We start from the raw sequence: 18,619 nt of genomic DNA, 5'->3' as shown, positions 1-18,619 counted from the left end.
AGCATTACTTTTGATCACAAGTGCATTTGTTACTGTTATCCACATGCTACCAAGTGCCCTGGCTATAATAACACTCCAGAAGTCCAAACTGCTGTTTGAAAATGCCCCAAGTTATTCTCTTCCTTTCCAGAAGTTGCCCTTTCTCCAGAGGCACACTGCTTTTTCTCCCAAATCTCTGACAGGCGTACGTTATACATGAAATTCCCTCTTCCAGCTCTTTACCCATAGAAACACACATCACCCATTGCACAGCTACAGACAGAAAGGTGGGACTGCCTTTTCCTGCACTGGGAAACAAAGTTGAGCAGTGAGCAGTAAGGCCAACAAGCTGTGGCCTCCAGATTCCCACCTGGGACCCTTCTTCAGTCCCACCACCCCTGCCGCTCCAGCCTCATAACCCCGACACCCCGCTGGCTGAGCGACAGCCCCTGCAGGCTGGGTGCTGCCAAGCAGGATGCTGGATTAGAGTTATAACCCACCCTGCTCTAAACTAGAGCTTTTTCTCTTCCATCTGCTTATTTTCATAGAACTTATGGGGAATTAGTATTTGCAACTTTATTCTTTTCAGCAGAGAGCTAAAAACGAAGAGTGGTTTAGACAAAACTAGAGGTGGAAGGAATGAAAGAAGACAGTGGAAGGACTAATAGGAATCTAATCACTAGTCTCATTTATTGATAGGAAACCAAGCCATCAAATTCTGATTCCATCAGAGTTCCTTATTTATTTTCATCCACATTAAACTACTTTTCCATTGAGAGGAAATCCTGAATTACAGCTACATAGTGAGAACTCTGAAAGAAACAATTCTCAACACAGAGTAGAGGCCTGATCTGCAGCCAATGAGCACTGTTCTCATTTAGCAGGTATTTAAAATTACTACAAACATTCTGCTTAACATTACAGATCGCCTTGTCCTTCCTTATGCAGCAAGGGAACAGATGAAAGGTTAGCATTCAGAAGCTCTGCACTATACCAAATTCACCAAAAGCATGACTAATTCAAGCCGGGGTTTATTATTTCCTGCAGCACTTCCCTATCTAAATAAAGCAATTTTCTGCTACAGCTAAAAATATTTTGACTTCAAAATTCTATCACACCTTGAACTATCTCCACTTGGAAGAAGGCAGTCTCCAAACCTACATCCCTCACACTCAATGCACACGGAACCCTCATATCGCACTGTGCTTCCAGACACCCTAGGAGAGCCTCATGATTTGCTGGCAGTTTTCTTCTCCCCAGAGCCTGCAACTCTGGGCTTTGCTTTTCTGGCTGGGATTTTTTTGTGGTTGCTGTTTAGTTTTTGGGTTTTTTTTCCCTTTTGACAACAGATTAGATTGTTCAGTACCTAGTGAAAACTACTTGATCTACAAAAAAGTATTCCTGTGCAGCTTGTGGCAAATCTTGAATGCAAAGACTTTTAACAAGCTTGCCTTTTTCTTTTTTTTCTTCTTTACCTTCTTGGTTTTAAAAAATTGTCCAGACATCAAATCCCAAGGTTTTAATGGACTACAGTCCCCAGAACATTTTTTTCAGAAACTGAGCATTATATACCATATTGGTCAACATGTTTGAGGTTGGAGAATAGTACCCATAAGAGGAAAAGATAAAACCTTCAAAACTTAAAGAACACAGTGCTATATTAGTTTCTTAAACACAGAGAAAAAAGTAATCTAAAAGCTGAAGAGCTTCAGCATGGTTTTGTTTGTGCATCATTTACTATATCTATGCTGCATCTGAAATCAAAACCAGATGCGTGAAAACTGAATGTAGTTCTGCAACTCATAAAAGGAAGTGGTTGCCTCAATACTAATGATCACTTCTCATTGTAACACAACCAGATATGCCACCACTATTACCAGATCAGAGGCAAGATGATCTTAAATTTTCTCCAGTATGAAAGCAAACTACTGAAGAGGTGCCCCTACTTTTTTGTTCCCAAAATTCCATGGGGGAAAAAAAACCTAGCAAACCTGGGGGGAACACCCCAAACAGCACTGCAGTACCTGGCAGGCCTTTAATGGGAGCAGCTTGACTTTTAGATCTCATATAAGTGTAACAAACCTACCAAATAAAAGAAAACAACAAACCCTTACACATACTGTGAATTTCATTTTGTCTAAAAAGCAAAAATAATAAAGAGATTTGTTAATGGTGAAACAAAATGACCTGGTTTGTTTCTAAAGGAGCTTTCAAATAATCACAGAATCCCTAGAGTTGGAAGGAATCCCTCAAGTTCTTCTACTCCAAGGCTCCTGCTGAAAAGGAGTCACCTAGGGCCAGTCACCCTGCACTGTGTCCAGCCTGGTTCTGAGTACATCCATAGATGGGAACCACAATGTCCCTAGGCTACTCATTCCAGTATTTGACTACCCTCACTGGGAAAATGCAACAGTTCAGAACTCTCTTTGGTTAAGCACCCACAAAATCAAATGGGTCTGGAAGGTCTCATCCTTCTTCACACAGATTTTTGATTTATGGGATTTTTGCTCCTATTCTCTTTCATAAAATAGTCTTCAGAATAGACTTTGGGCTGACACATAAGTGCAGAAGTAGTGCAGTGCTCCACACGATGTCCAAATCATCATTCATTACTAACCAAGGATATCCGGCTCTTTCTTACTGACCACCATCCCCTTCTAACAACCTGGGAGAGCACCTTGTCTCTTTCCTGAGAAAAGGCACTTCAAGAAAAGTGAGTCTCAAGTTTATCAAAATACTGATTCTCCTTGACAGCACCAAAACACTGAACATTGTGGTAGAAGAGACTCAAACTTGCAACCAGGAACCAAAGGCACAAAAAAGAAATCAAACTACTTCACTGTTGCCTTTATGAAAACAGTCCTATTTCACTGACAACTTTGAAAGATTTATGGAATAGAAGCAAAAAGAGGAAGGAGAAAACACTGAAGGTGACATTTTTAGAAACAGGTAAGGTGTACATAAATCCTTCAGATGCTGTATGGGATTATGATAACTCTGAGAAACAAATAGTTGCCCTGTGCATTCACAGAGCAACAGAAAAGAGAGTATTCTGATCCCTCCATACTGGAGAAAGGTATTTTGTTGAGAAAACACTTTATTACTGTCCAGAAGAGACAAAAGCAAAACAAATTAGAATGTTCAACTGCTCCACAGGCTGAATGTCTGAAGGCCTAAAAATGTGTGTGAGTCATGGTACCAAACAACAGCCCTGCTTAAAACAAGCAGCACACATGCAATCTGTATCTCAGACTATCATCAAATTCAGAACATTATCCCTTAAACACTATAAAGTAGAAAACATCTACTATATTGCTTTCTTGAATGAAAAAAACACACAACTAAAATTTTCTGTTTCACTCTTCTTTCTGAATTCAGGACTACAACTTCATAAAAACTGTCAAATTGGCACGTTACTACAACATGATTTCACACCTCAAAGTGGTTTCTGGTGAGCTAAACAATAAAAAGAGCTGATGCAGAAAGACAGCTAATGCACCTGTTTTGAATAAAATCTGGTGGCTCAAATCCCCTTTAGAACTCACAGTCAAATTAAGTTTTCAGCTCTTATGATGTTAGGTACTGAATTCAGAGTGAAGTTTCTAAGCCCAGCATATTTTGGTTAACTAATCAGGAATTGTTCAAAATAATGACTAATGCCAACTTAATATTGCTTGAAAGTTCAAATCTTATTCAATGCAAGTGCTTCTTAATTAATAGTGGCACTTATTTTTCAGGAAAACTCTAATTAATATTTTTACAATAATTTGTTTTTAAAAGCCAAAATATATTGCTGGTCCCAATATTAGTGCTTAAGAATTTCCACCAAGGTTTCAACCAACCTTTTCCTTGAGTATTACTTTGCATACTACGTGTCTAAACATTTAACTTTTAAAGCAGCTTCCTTCAAAATATTATCTGATGGCTGTAGAAAAATGGTGGTTGTTTGACAGCTTTTTTATTTTTCATTCTTTTGTCAACTCAAATCACGACAGGATTTAGCCATCTGTGGAAAAGGGATGGAGAGCACTCAGAGTTTGTATGCTGTCATTTAGAATTAGTGTTGATGTATTACCTCTGTCACAGCCCAGTGGTGTAAAAACTGGTCCAGATCAGTTAGGTAAAGACGGATAGGTGAAAGCTGTGTCTGGCTAATGTGTGGTTTTCCTCTAATGCCCTGGAGACTAGTCAGCTCCTCTCTTGAAAACCCTGGGGAAGAAGAAGCAGTACAACAGTATCACAAAACAAGCCAAACAGTGTTCTACTTCAACAGCATAATTGACAAACACTGTCTTTTACACTATGTCAACACAACAATTTTTTTCTTAAAAGCTCTTGCTTGGTTTAAAGTATATTAAAGTACAAATTTTGACTTTTGACAGAAAATCAAAATATTTTAAAAACTCAGTAGTATTATAATGTGATATAAGAGTCCTGTGTTATGCTATTTTCAATATTTGTATCTCTAAAAAAAAAAAACCAAAAATGGATAGAATGCAAATGCAAAATACTTCATGTACTCCCAATATCTTGGCAATAAATAATATAACCTCAGGGATTAAAAAAAATATAATTTGGCTTATTATTTCTAGAGAGGTATTAGATGTCTTAGTAAAATCCGCAAGAGTTACTTGGGCTTTCCTTTCATTTTCTCTGCTATCAGTTCAGCACTCTTTTTACCATTTTAGGAACAAAAAGGTAATTTTTGAATACAAAGTATCTGAACATTATAAATAACCGAGGTGATAAGAAAACACACTATTTTTTACCACAGCACAAGTTAGTGGGAGTTACTTGTCAGCCGTATTACGCCATTTTAAGCACTGTAACTTCCCAAAGTTGCATCACCAGAGAATGCAACTATTTTTATAGCTGACTAAGAACAGAATAGCAGAAGTAGCTCTGCTCACACACTGACCTTGGCCAGCTCACTTTAACGTACTTTGATTACTTTATTCTGATGGAATGTTTTTAAGAGCGTAAGCATGTTCACAGGAAATCCCAGAGGCACTCATTTATATTGTTATGAGCCAATAAAAGGCATTTACTTCAAGCTAGGAAAGAAAACCTTATTTATATGTCATATACTAAATTTAGGTTTTTCTCATACTTTCCTGAAAGAGTTGCTAGAATGAAGGAAAAGTATGCAAATATTCAGCCCAAATGGAAAAGTGTAAAAGCAGAGTGTCAAAAATCAGATCAAGAAAATAAAATCTCATATCAAAAATATATAACAAGATTAGAATTACTTTCAGGAAATACTTACTAAACCATTTACTCTAAATTAAATTCAGTAATTGACTATCAAAACAAATTTTATTTTGTTAATTCTGAATTATTACATTCATATGGATTACCTATAAGGGTTGAAAACAAGAAGCTGAAATAGTCCACATCATTCACTGAATTATCCTGCACTTGGCACTTCCAGCCTGCAAAGGATGATCTACACAAAACCAATAGCAGACAATTTATTAAAAACCATATAATTAAGAATTCATAACCCACCTCCACAACACAATCAATTAGCATGCCTAAATTGTTACAGTTTTAGCATTCCTGTTTCTAATTGTTGTTAGAATAGCATTTCAAATAGCTCCAAAACCAGAACTGGCTCTTTTAAAGACAAGACATACTGAACTTTGTTATTCCTATATGGCTTTAGGTTGCTAAGATGATTAAATTAACTGAGATAGCAACTTTTCATTAATACTGGTATAATCTTCAGTACAGTGATGACACTGTAAATTAAACTAATTTTATTTCCATAACTTGGTAAAAATTTTTATATTACAAATGCTGGGCTATATTTTTCATCATATCCTCTACTTTTTATACACAAACAACCACCCCACTGAAAGCAGTCTCAGCCCCTCTGTCAGAACTGCTGAAGGTATTAAACACAGCTTAGTTAAAAAGTTAGTTGGAGATTTAGAACACAAAAAGGAGCAATATGCAAAACCTGTTATCAAAGCTGTCTGACACTTCCCATCTCAAGGGCAATCTGGAACAAGTGGAGCACCAGCCTACTTTGGTGGCCCAAGTTAGAAGGAAGTGCTTGTGGAAACTTAGAGCAAACAGACACCAATGATCACCTAATGGCAGTCTGGCCCATGTGTCAGTGCTGAAACAGGAGGAAGCCAGGAGCTGGGAACAAGGACATCTCACACATGTTTTCCTCACAAGGCTGCAGCTCAAACCCACATCACATTATGCAAAAATGCATATTATTCAAATTGCCTTGTATGCTGCTTTTGGCACTGGCACTGCAGACTATGGATCTTTGCGGTAAGAGATTGCTGCTTTCCCCTCTTACAGTCTTGTGAAATTTCAGAGCTTCTGAATGCAATTTTCAAAGCCAACTATCTGCCTCAGATCACTTTTTTTTTTTTCCCTAATTTCTCTGTGCCAACAGCCAAAATGGCTTAGCTCATGGGTAACAAAATTCTGGAAAGCTTGTTACGCAGGAATTTTTTACAGCTCCGTGCTTTGGGAGCAAAAATATCAAATTTGGAATACTTTTGTGCCAGGCATATACATTTTGCCACCCTCAAAAATCCATCCATAATTTCAGCATCCACAAGAATGACAGCTAGAATATGCACGTGTCTGGAGTTGCTCAAAAAGAAAGGAGAAAAACCCCAGAGTTTCAGAATTTCTTTAAATTAAAGAAAAAATTCAGGATTCCACCAGACTACCATGTAGGATAGAGTTAATTTTAGGGAGACAAAAATCATAGGAGAGAGAGCCCCAAGAAAGGCTTTATTAAATAAAGTTCCCCCTTCCCATTGAATTCTTAACGCCTGGCAGTAGGGATCTGCCATATTCCAGGTGACGCAGTGACTCTGCAGTGCAGGCAGCTCTGCACGCTCCCTTCTGGTTCCTAGCACGCCTTTGGTCCTGCCCTGAGGCCTGGCTCACTACTTGCTTTCCTTAACCTGCAGTCTCTCCATCTCTCCCCAGACCTAAGGCTGCTACTTGGCTGCCAAGTTCTCCCAGGACAAATCCCTTGGCCATGGCCAATGGTCTCTCGGAGAATGGTGAATTTTTTCTATCTTTCCAAGGAAGTCCCAGTCCCATTCATTACAGCATGGAAGAGACTTCACACATACTCTAATAAATCAGCAGGAGCTCTTGCCATTACTTCCTTACATAAGGTGAATATTCACACAGGAATCAGATCCATACAACAGAAGAGAGAGTGAAATCCATGTCCTGTTCAGCACAGCAAAAGAATCTCCCTAAATCTGATGCAGAAAGACCATAATTCTGACTTGAGGTCACTCTTTTTTACCAAAATAAGCACTGAGGAGCATGAAGAGAGATTCAAGGGAGTTTAGGACTTGTTAAACTAGACACAGAAGTTAAAACTGTGATGTAACCACTGAGCAAAAAGGTGGGAATGCAAGAGGCTGGGAGAGATAACAGATGAGAAGCTGAAAAGACAGTCAGACAAATGTGAAAATAAATCTTGGGTATGAAAACAGAAAGAAAGAACATGTAATAAGCCCGAATTCAGGAAGTAGGGGCTTGCATGATAAATCTCGTTAGAATCTGGTTTAAAAGAGTCAAATAAAAAAATTTTTTCCATATTGGAAAAATTCCATTCCCATATGCAACAGTTAGCAGATGCTTTGAATTCCTTACAATAGGACTAGTGCACTCAAGAATTTTACATAACCTCCAGAAGAGACTGAACAAAAACTCAAGATTCACTGCAGGTTAGTAAGCAGAAACTGTAATTGGTTCAGGAGATGCCTGGACAGGAAAAATAATTCCAAAGCTTATTGCTAAACATCTGGAAATCAAACACTTCATCAGTTTTGTTTTCCCACGCATCTACAAATTCACAAACAGGACAAGCATGTAAAGCATCCTAAGAGAAAGGCTAAGGGCCACTGACACAGACATAAGAGGAAGCAGAGAGAATCCCTGCAATTCAGCCCTGGAAACATGGAGGCAGCATAAGGAACAAATCCTTGACAGAGCTATTAAATGGTTTAATTTAAGATTCATCTCTACAAACAGAGCTATACTGAGTCACACACACACACAAAACCAAGATCCCCAAATTCAGCTGCAGTTTGCTTTTTTAGAAAGTGAAAGCTATTACAAGCACAGAATCAGCCTCAATGTTAAAAGAGCAAAAAGGTTAAAAATAATCTAGCATTAAATTTAGGAAGTGACAGAGAAGATTGCCTCTGATCTTCAACTTGGCCTCTCTGTGCATACACCTTAGAGTATGATAATACTATTTGTCATATTTTCTCTGAAAAAAAAAAAAAAAGATCTATATCTCATTCAAATCATGGATGAATGGATCAAGTAGGATTACACCATGAAGGGTAACGTAGTCTGACCTGTCCCTGCCCTATTTATTGCATCATCTATAATGAGCACAGCATATGAGGCATAATTAAAAAGGTAGAAGAAAGTATTAGCTCACAAATTCAGATAGGTTATACAAGATGCGAGATAAATACTTCTTGAAATTCTGGAACAAAAGTCAGCAGTAAGTAATTTCTTCCAGTATCATCAGTTTATGGTTTTTTTTCACTTTCAGGACAGAATAAGCTCACATAATTCATATTGGATGCTTCTCTCATCCCCTTTTTTCAGCTAGTAATCCACAGTCCTGCAACAGCTCAACGGTGATTAAAAGATTAAAATGTCACTAATAGCTGTGGAGAGATAGTTTCAAGCATTTATAAGAGTAGCACCCATCTAATATCTACTTCTCTACTTGAATTTACAGTGAATTTGAAGTCAATTTTTCGTTTTCAAGACAGAAGACACTCTGAAAAATCAGAGCCCAAATGTTTCATACTGAATTCCTAGTTTATCAGGTACTTCTACATGCTTCAGCCTACACCTTTTCCTTCCCTCAGTTCCTCATCTTTTAACTGGGAAAAACATCACCTTCCCAACTCCTGCAGCTGTGAAAATTACTTGAGCACAACAAAAAACTTCCCTGGGTGGGGGCAGGGGGAGGGAATCCCTTTGTTTTCCAAGTGGGACCTAATACAATAGAGAAAACATGGAGCCTCCTATTGAAACAGGGCCACACTGTAACATGAAGTAAATGCTCCTTCAGTGCTCATGTATTCTGTACAGAAAGCAGGATGGAAAAGAATAGGAAATCATGTAATTGAAACACCACATGAGAATCTCACAATAAATTCAGACCAAAACCAATGTCTTTCTAATAATACAAACACAAACAGAGCAGCATTACAGCACAGAAGTTTGTTTAAATACAAGTCTAACCAGCTGTCAGCACCTCAATTACCTTAGAACCCAAGTGCCTATAATATAGACACTTGTTAAAGCCGCTTAATTTTGAAGTTCACATTAAAGGAAATAAAAAATAAGGTAAAGAACACAGATTCTAGAACAGATGTTGATGTACTACAAGTACATCAAAATTATTTTTTAAATCTCAGTTTAATATATTAAGACTACCATGAATAACTGGGGACTACGTACTTTTAAAATGTGTTTTCAAGATGCTTGTAAATTACATGTCAGACATCTGAAAAATTATCTGCTTTATATGTGGAAGAGAGGTAATAAGCATATTATAACTTCTCTTTTTGTATAAATTACTACTGACAATGGGAACCTGTTATCAAACTACATATGAGTGAGACCTCTCCAGTCATGTAGTCCAAACCCACATTAACTATGATGAATTACATCTTGTAATTTCCATAAGGTCACCCGCTCTCAGTGGGAACCTCTCTTTTGAAGTTTAGAATTGCACCTTTAGGTAACCTCCTCTGTACACCAAATGGTATTAAAAGAAAAGCTGAATCTAATTAACTTAAAAATTACTGCTTCTCTTGTCATTAGCAGAGCAAATATTTCTCAGTCAAAGCAAGTGTGCAGTGCATTTCTTTTATCACTTGCTGCAAACTTTTAACTCCAGATGAACTTCACTACTTTAGTTTATGCTGCAGTTATTTTCAGGTTGGCTGTATCACACAGCTGCAAAATAACAACTGCAGTTTGTGCACAAGTGGTTATTCCTCAACTGCAGACTCCTATCTCTCTGTGCCTCCTGACCTGAACTAGCTAATTGACTTATGGTTCAGGTTTAAGGTGTTGATTTTGGCTTATACAGGCACAAGAAGACTTTGGGTAATTAAGAGGTCTCTAGTAGAAGAACTCTGATGAACCTTGCTGCACTCATTTCAGAAATTATCCTTCCACTTGCTCTCTTATAAAACACACTGCACAAACAGCAATTCACCTGTCTAGCACTTGCTAAGTTTTCCTTAGAATTTGGATTGGGGTTGGGTTTTGATTTTATGGTTTTTAGAAATCAAACTGAAAAAAAAGTGTGACTAATTTCAATCCCAAGTTCAGTCTCCAAGTTTTTTAAAGTAAAACAAATGGAAGGTTCACAGCTCTTCTGAGGCATTAATACTATCACCCTTTTGCTCATAAATCTGAGGGGTTGTTAACACTCGAGAAGTGCAAGGTCAAGGGTTTGTGTTTTCTATTCAAGGAAAATAAAATCCAATTCCTTCACCTTACATGAAAATGCTCCCAGCGCCATCACTGGGAATACCTAGTGCAGAGCATTCCCAAAGCTTTACAGAATTATTTGAACATTGGCAAGACAACAGCCTGAGATACACAACTTGTACAGTACAAAGTGATCCTATTTTAAATTGATTTTATCAACCACTGATCAAAGATTTAAACCAAGCCCTCCCACAACTGTTTTTCTAATTCTAGGTTAAAAATCATTGTAAAAGGAGTTTCCCCTCTATTTCTTTCACTGATACTTCCATTCCACACAGAACATTTAAACAGTCACAGGCATAGTCAGTAGCTGATTCACTCATTTCCTGAAAAAACCTAACTCCATTCTAGGCCTCAACTCTTTGAAAATTTAATAGAATTATTAAGTAGAAATCCTCCAAATAGTTCAATGACTAAGTCACTGCATTAGGAAATAGGAAACCAATCTGCCCTTCAGATGAAGACAGTGAACACAGACTTTCCACAACCTCAGCAAGTGCTTTAACCCCACGATACTATTATGAATTATTTAATTGTCCTTCAAACACATCAGGAGCAGAAAACTTCCTGAGATTCTGTACACCCAGCCGACAAGCACTGCATGAGGATGGTAATCAAGCATGAAAAGGCTCTAGGACAGTGGCCACAGGAACTCTGCCAATCTCTGATCCCCAGAGAAGAAACTGTTCTGGTTCCCATCCCAGAACAACTCCTCAAGATAACCTGTTGTAACTTCAAGCAGCTGCACAAAAACCTGAAAGGAATTACCAGGATGAGATGGCATTCACCTTGCAAAAGAACTCCAGGGGAAGGCAAGAATTAACTGAACTAGCAGCCACGAGCAATCTGATACCTGAGAACTTCCCTGACACCTGCAAGAGTATGGAGTGACAAATGCTGGCATGTTTTGGGGGTTTTTTCAGTTGTTTTTTTGGGGGGTGTATTTTGGTCAACACCTGTGCCATGCTTGGGAACAGACCAAATGGTTCCTGAAAAAAATTTTTCCATGATGCATCTCTTAGAAATCTTCTTAATGGTAGCTGCACATGAATATGAAAGACCCTGTAATACTTAGGAAAAAACACTGTAACACTTAGGAAAAAAAATCCCAGAAATCTAGGCAACCTCAGGGTAGAACAGTAGTCCTTGTATCAAGAGACAATTGGTTTAAAGGCAGGAGATGGTAGGTAGAAGTGATCAGCTCATACAGCAGAAGACAGACATCACTGGACACCACTGGTGACTACTATGGTACAACCCAGAAAGAGAGATGACAAAGTCCACAAGCCTTTACATTATTTCTATACAAAAGTACTTAGAAATGTAAGTTAATCAAGGCTACCCTGCCTTTTTTATCTCTTGACAAAGCAATTTGGTCACTTTATCTACCCAACAGTGGAAATGACACACCAGCACCTCCCACGTTTTGTTGTTCTGCAACTCATCAGGATACAGCAGAGCAGCTCTTTTGGCATATCCAGGAGTTCAGTTAAGGCCTTGGAAATATGAGAAGTGAAGTGCTTCTTCCCCAGTAGCCAAAATAATCACACTGCAACCAAGGATCATAAAGAATTGTTTCCACTGCAAGAAACAGGCCTGTGTATTCCTTCACAACCCAGGGCCACAGATACGTAGAACAGCACTCCTTTACCACTTGTGAATCTTCCATTGCGATCAATCAGAAATTGCACTGAGAAAAGTCTTTGCTGATACACAGAGAAGTGTAGAGAAAGGGCTTCCTTGTTTCTTTTGGCTTCCAATTTTTATGACCTGTGCTACTTATGACCTCTCAACACAGCAAGTTTAACATCAGCCCAGAGTTTATCTATCAACACAGAACTGTTCAGCTACTGATCAGCACACATCAGAAGTGAGACACTTCCACAACACAGATACTGCATCATCCTTCCCTTAGCTCTAGAGGACCCGTTCAAATCCCTCAGCACAGTGCCCAAGGGTCACTGCTCTGCTGATAAAACCACATTGGGACAACACTGTACATGTGTGTCTCCTAGCCAGCCTTCTCATAGGACTGTTATGAACTCTGCATGTCTTACAGCCAGCCAGCTGTGTAATGACAGCTGCATTGTCCGACTGCCATTTAAAATAGTGCTTACATGTTATAACACCTGTCAAATATGAGGTAATGGATCACTTATGGTATTACCTATGAGTATGGAAAGTATGTTACAATACATTGCAAACACATATTATTATTTTCAGGAACTGTATGTATAAACAACAAAGCACTGAAAAGAGCAAAATTACAAGCAAGTACCACACCAGGACTGTTGCACCTTTATGGAAGAAAAATAGACAACATTTTTCTCCCAGTGTAGGCATGTACTTGCACTTCTGTAAAACGTGTTCTTTTAAAACATTAAAAAGCCCCATGCCAATATTTATCTCAGCTTTGGCACAGTTTATTCCTGTTCAGCTTTAATGAAAAATAATTTCTGTCAGATTGAAATGCAACTGCAATAAAGTATAAACTCATGTCCCTGCATCAACTTAATCAAATCAGTTTTGAGTTCTACTGCTAATGAGCATCAGCACTCTCAGTTTTCATATCAGTTCTGAAAAAGACAGGAAACCATGCCTGCAAAAATTATGTTGAAATTGCTACAGAAAAAAATGAGAAAAAAAAAAAATTGAATCTTTGAATACTTCTCTCAACTATATACCCATCTCATCATTCAGACCAACTTAGCTCCAGGTAGCACAGGGCCTGAATGTAAGCTCCAAGAACAAGTGAGGGGTTTTTATCTTCCTTTTCCTCCAACAGGTTACCATGTATAGCCACTGGTTTGTTAATGTGAGTTTTTTGTTTTAACTTTCATTATCTCTTTTGAAGGATCAAGTACTTCCATTTGAAAATGCAGCAAAATACAACAAACATCCGAAAGGAATTACCAGGGATTTGAGGGAAAATATGAAGCCTATTTTAAGAAAACAACAATTTAAGCTATGCATTGTTAAAAGTAAGCCTGTCAGCTGCTCATTTGCTCCAGAGCTGCAGAAGTTGTCTGAAGCAAAGCACTGCTTTCACATTATAAATGAGAGCACAAATCAGAAGAAACATTCACTAATGAGCAAACGGCATTTACTGACGGCGGCAATTGTAGTGTAGCAACATAATTCTTTTCCCTTTGATTAGGAACCTCACACTACAACCAACCTGGGGAAAAATTTAGGGGCTATGTCCTTAAATACAAGCTTGGAGTTCTCCCTCTTTCTAGTCCTAGGCATTTACAAAACAGTGAGCAAGAAAAAGGAAATTTGCTGACCAGATGTGGGTGAAGGAATGCAGTGTAACCCACCCCAGGGTCTGATTCTCAAGAACTACAGTTCTTTTCTCATCCTTCAGCAAGGAAAACAGATCATTTTTTTACCCTTCATCCTCAGTAGCACCCTAACAGGGAAAAGCCAGCATTTTGAAAGCATAAATGTTTAGTTTATTCAACACTGCCTTAAGCACTTTTGTTACTATTGTAATACTTTCCTCCTTTACTTTTGTTTCTAAATTGAGGGGTGTAAACATACAGCCAGAAAAGGCACTTCAGTGAACACAGACCTTACTACTGTTGCATTTTTCCTAGCAACCCATTCATAATTACTATACCTCTCTATAAATCTAGAATTTTTGACTTATTCTCCAAGATGTACTGAACTGACTTTCCATTATATGCCATTTGTATATAAAAAATGAGTTTCCTTTTTGTTTTGTGTTATTTATTTAATATGAAGTTAGCTTACTTTGGCAAAACTTTCACTTTATGGATGACTTTTTAGAATAAATACACTGTTCTGGAATATCTTCTACACTTTACTTACACGAGAATTACTGAATTAAGTTGTCATATCAGTATTGTTAATCACAACAATGGGTTACAATATCCTTTCCAAGTTCTCTCCTGGTCGCAAACACTTTGGGGGAATGTGCTAGTTTTCTTTTTCTTGACTACAATTATGCATTCAATAATTATTTAATCAAGTAGTGTAGAAGGTCTTCATTAGCTACATTTTGCATTCTCACTGTGCCTCCTCATGCTATATTGGCAAAGGCTGAAGATAAAATATCTAGGAAGGCTAAGTAAAGAAAACGTAGCATTTAATTACAATGGAAATAGCCATAAAGAACTCTATTATAACCCTAAAACATCTTTGAGTAATGTATCTGAAGACACAGAATTTTACACGTCACAGCAAACAGATGTTAAAATGTCCATCTCAGTTCTTTCTAAGCACCAGATTCCAGAGGATAGCAGGAAACAACAGGCGTGCCTGGATGCTTGATGAGACACCAGCTGAGCTCCCTCATTATTGTCTGGAAAGCAGCAGAATATTTTAAAGGCACTACCTCTTAAGAGTTCATTTACAGTTACATCAAGCAGAATGCAAGTTACCCCCAGACTTACCTCAAACCTATGAAAACTTGGAACTCCCACACAATTTATGCCAGAGAGCACTCAGCTTTCATTTACATGGTCCTCACCCTGCCCCTTTGCTACAGCAACAGAAACAACACTTGGCAAGACCCCAGCAGGGAAAGAGTCCCAAAAGAATAAGAAATGGCTGTTTGAAGCCATTGGAGATTTCATTTATGGACACTCTACTTCAAGAGAGAAATGCCATAAATTAACTCCCATTGTTTTTTATCTAGACAGTGAAATATTATCTGTCCAACTCTCTATTACAGTGAAATAATTTCCAGACACACTGTTCCAATGGATAAAAAGTTGTAAAACAACCATAACTATTATGCATAAATAAGGCACATAAATAAATCGCATTTCAGTTTCCTTATTTTTACTTTAAGGAATGAGAGGCAGCAAAATTTTCCCATAAAGTCAGCAATCTAACTTCCTAATAGAAAGAACAGAACACGTAACAGTAAGTACGCAGATTATATTTAAATCATCTTAAAAACAGCACCTTGTACAAAAGGAAAGGAAAAAAGATAATTCTGTTTGCAAGAGTATCTGACGCTCAATCACCACAAAATCACTGAGTGGCAAAAAACATTGAGCCTGACAAATGGGTTTCTCTGCAACTGCAACAGTACTGAGTTTGGTACAGCACACCACTTTTTCAGGCAAACAAAGGAATGTACCTTATATAAGAAGGTACATTTACAATATTTAATATATTTCCAAATTTGACAAAAATACTTGCCTCAAAGTCAGTCTTCCAAGAAGTGCTCAAAACATAAGCACATTCTTCATTGGTTCTTTAAAACCATTTTGGAATAGCCCTCCTGCCCTATTAATGCAGGAAAGCAGGCATAGGGAAATACACCAGATCTTTTTCCAGCTCTACTTCTGATACTGCTAAAGTTTATTACTTTAGTCCATATCAGGCCATCAATGATTTATATATTTCTTCACTTCCTGGAGAGAACTGTCTACCTGTCCATATCCATGGCCTCAAGGAATTACCAGAACTCCACTGTCAAGCCAAACCTATGACTGGAATTTCAAGCCAAAGATCCACTCACACCATATATTGTATATTCCAATCCAACACTCAAACCATTTACCTTGAACTAGCAGTGAACTACTATTTGCTTATTTAAGAGTTATTCCAACAAATCATAAATGAAAAATAAACACTGAAGTTAACTCTTCTAGAAATGTGGCACACTGCATCATGATGAATTGCTTATCTCAATATATCTAAATAGTAGCACCTAAAAGAACACAAAAGAAATCTATCCAGTAGATTTGATGCAAAACACTTTCTAAAATACTACCCCGACCCTACAATTTTTCTCCATAAATGTAAGCTTATCAGAGGCTTAAATCAGAGGCCAAATCAGAGAACTCATCTCCTGTCAAGAAGCTGCTCTCTCTCATTTCTCAGGCAGAGGTGACAGATTGTTCACTCACGTCGCTCTGCACCCTTCCTCACCTGTATGACTTATACCCAAAACCCTGGCATGCTTCCATCTCTCAGAACTCCACCTGCCTGGATTTATTGAGGCTACTTACATCTCAGATCCCATACTGTAGGCACCAGGAAGGCATTTGAGGAGAACAGCAGGGATATTAAGCCACTACAAGACCTTCTGATCCTCAGTTTCACCTGAAACTCACCAGCTGTAGCCATCCCAGTGACCTCAACATCAGCAATGTCTGTTCACTGGCACAGAGATTAGTGCAATGACCAATTAGTGCAAACCTGGCCATGTTCACACAGCATCCAAAATGGGGTGGCTGTATTTAGCTCTTTTCAGAACAGTCCTTGGTCTGTGCCAGCTTCAGCAAATGCAGACCAAAAGCGCTACAGAAACCATTCTAATAATTTAACAGTTTAGGTAACCAACCTCCCAGGTGCTCACAATCCTCCCCAATCTATATGGAAATACTGCCAATATCATTTTGATTCTCAGCACACACAGCTCACTTAATGGGCTTCTACATACCACTTGGGTATTCACTTCACCATTGCAAAAATAAAAAGTGAAACTACTACAGATTTACAAAATTCTCTTCTAATAAATAAAAAAAAGGTCTGAAAGGTAACACACAATAATTATAACTTAATGTTACCACCTGATATCATCACAGGCTTTGAACCATCTGGATACACTTACTGTTAGTTTTATGGCTTACACACAAAAAAACCTACAAGTTCCTTCAGTTTCTACTGATTGTCCAGGGAATAACTGCAAGTTTTATGATGATCCATAGGTACTCTCAGTGAATCCACCTTAACATAGCTGGTCCCTGACAAATACACACAGCTCCCTACGAGCACTCTTGGATGTGTGTAAGAACAGCCATCCTCTGCAGTCAAAATAGCACGGGAATAAAGGCTGTGGAAGAAATTAAGAACAAGTGCCAAACCCTCTGACGCTTCTGAATCCATTCTATTTAAAGCCTGACTGATAAGTAAATTCCAAAGGAGAAGAGAAATTTAGGGAGAGTCCCCCCTCAGCACAGGGAACGGGAATGTAGCGGAAGAGAAACAGCGCCATCTACTGACGGCAGCGGGGTACTCGTAAATGACAGCTCTCCGTGGATTTGGGACAGCTTCTTCGTCCAAGTCTCAATCTAAAAGTACAGAAAATGTCCCACGAACTAGGCTGTGGCACAGAAATATGGAATTACAAAAGTTTTTTTAATAGTATCATTCATTTGACAAACTTGAGAGTTTAACTCTGAGTATCACAAGAGCTGTAAATGATGACCAGGAGTTACCCAGTCTCTGACTTCCTTCAAGGCTTTACCCTCCGCCATCCATGCCCAACCTGACTGCCTGATATTAAGTATTTCCAATGAAGTATATTTGTATCCCCTTGCTACACAACTCATTCCAGTATGTATCTCTGCTTCCATAAAATTTTTCTAGCACTCAAACCAAATATTCTTTTGACATTTAAGGTCTGTACTTTTAATCCTGCTAAAACTGCACTCCCCCATTCTTTTTCAACAGTCTTGTACACAACTGACTCTGACTTCTTCCCAGCCTTATCTACCTAAAATGACCATTTGTCAGTCATTCCCCATTATCACAAGTGACAGACTATCATTCTTTGATCTTCTTGAAAATTCAGTCTGTCTATGTCATTATATAAAAAAGAGGCACAAAACTGGATACAACAGTTTGGCCTGGTCTTTCTGATAAAAGATAGAAAATTGGTTCATTTATCCTGTGTGCAATAACAGGTTATGAAGCTCATAAAGCCCAGCTAAGGTTCATATCCAGAAAATCTACTATTGTTTCCTAGACCATGCAACTTATTTTCCAATGAAAAAGAAGTATCAGACTCTTCTGTTCCTGAAAAGTAAGTATTTACTTATCTCCCTATCTTTGCATCTTTAAGCAGACAAAGCAACTTTTTTTGGACAACCCCCTCAGCCAAAAACATTTCTATCATCTTGATTCCCTAAGTCCTTCAGGCACCCTAGAAGAATCTTTTAGGATAAAATGTCTACTGCCACGATCATTGGTAAAATAAAGAAAACTAAAAGAGAGAGTAAAAGGAGTCTTCCACAAAATACATTTCACCTAAGCCAAAGCTAAAAAAGTTGTCATCTACAAACACTTTGTAACTTGTACAAGTTTTGAACTTGGATATATAAGTAAAAATGTATTTTCAATCCCT

General features: G+C 38.1%; 1 protein-coding gene across 3 annotated transcripts in view; it reads right to left on the bottom strand.

Moving 5' to 3' along the window:
- TEX10 (testis expressed 10) overlaps positions 1-18,619 on the bottom strand; it is a 55,392-nt gene that overhangs the window by 12,380 nt on the left and 24,393 nt on the right. For all 3 annotated transcript variants that reach the window (XM_018907978.3, XM_009101376.3, XM_030237371.2), the window contains exons 11-12: positions 5,337-5,425; positions 4,055-4,188 (exon numbers count right to left, since the gene is read on the bottom strand). In XM_018907978.3, coding sequence (XP_018763523.2) covers positions 4,055-4,188; positions 5,337-5,425 — 223 coding nt within the window. The remainder of the gene's footprint in view (positions 1-4,054; positions 4,189-5,336; positions 5,426-18,619) is intronic.

The sequence above is a fragment of the Serinus canaria genome, chromosome 2 (assembly GCF_022539315.1).
Source record: "Serinus canaria isolate serCan28SL12 chromosome 2, serCan2020, whole genome shotgun sequence".
Taxonomy (NCBI): domain Eukaryota; kingdom Metazoa; phylum Chordata; class Aves; order Passeriformes; family Fringillidae; genus Serinus; species Serinus canaria.
Note: the sequence above shows the minus strand (reverse complement) of the source record. Positions and strands in the feature narration are given on the sequence as shown.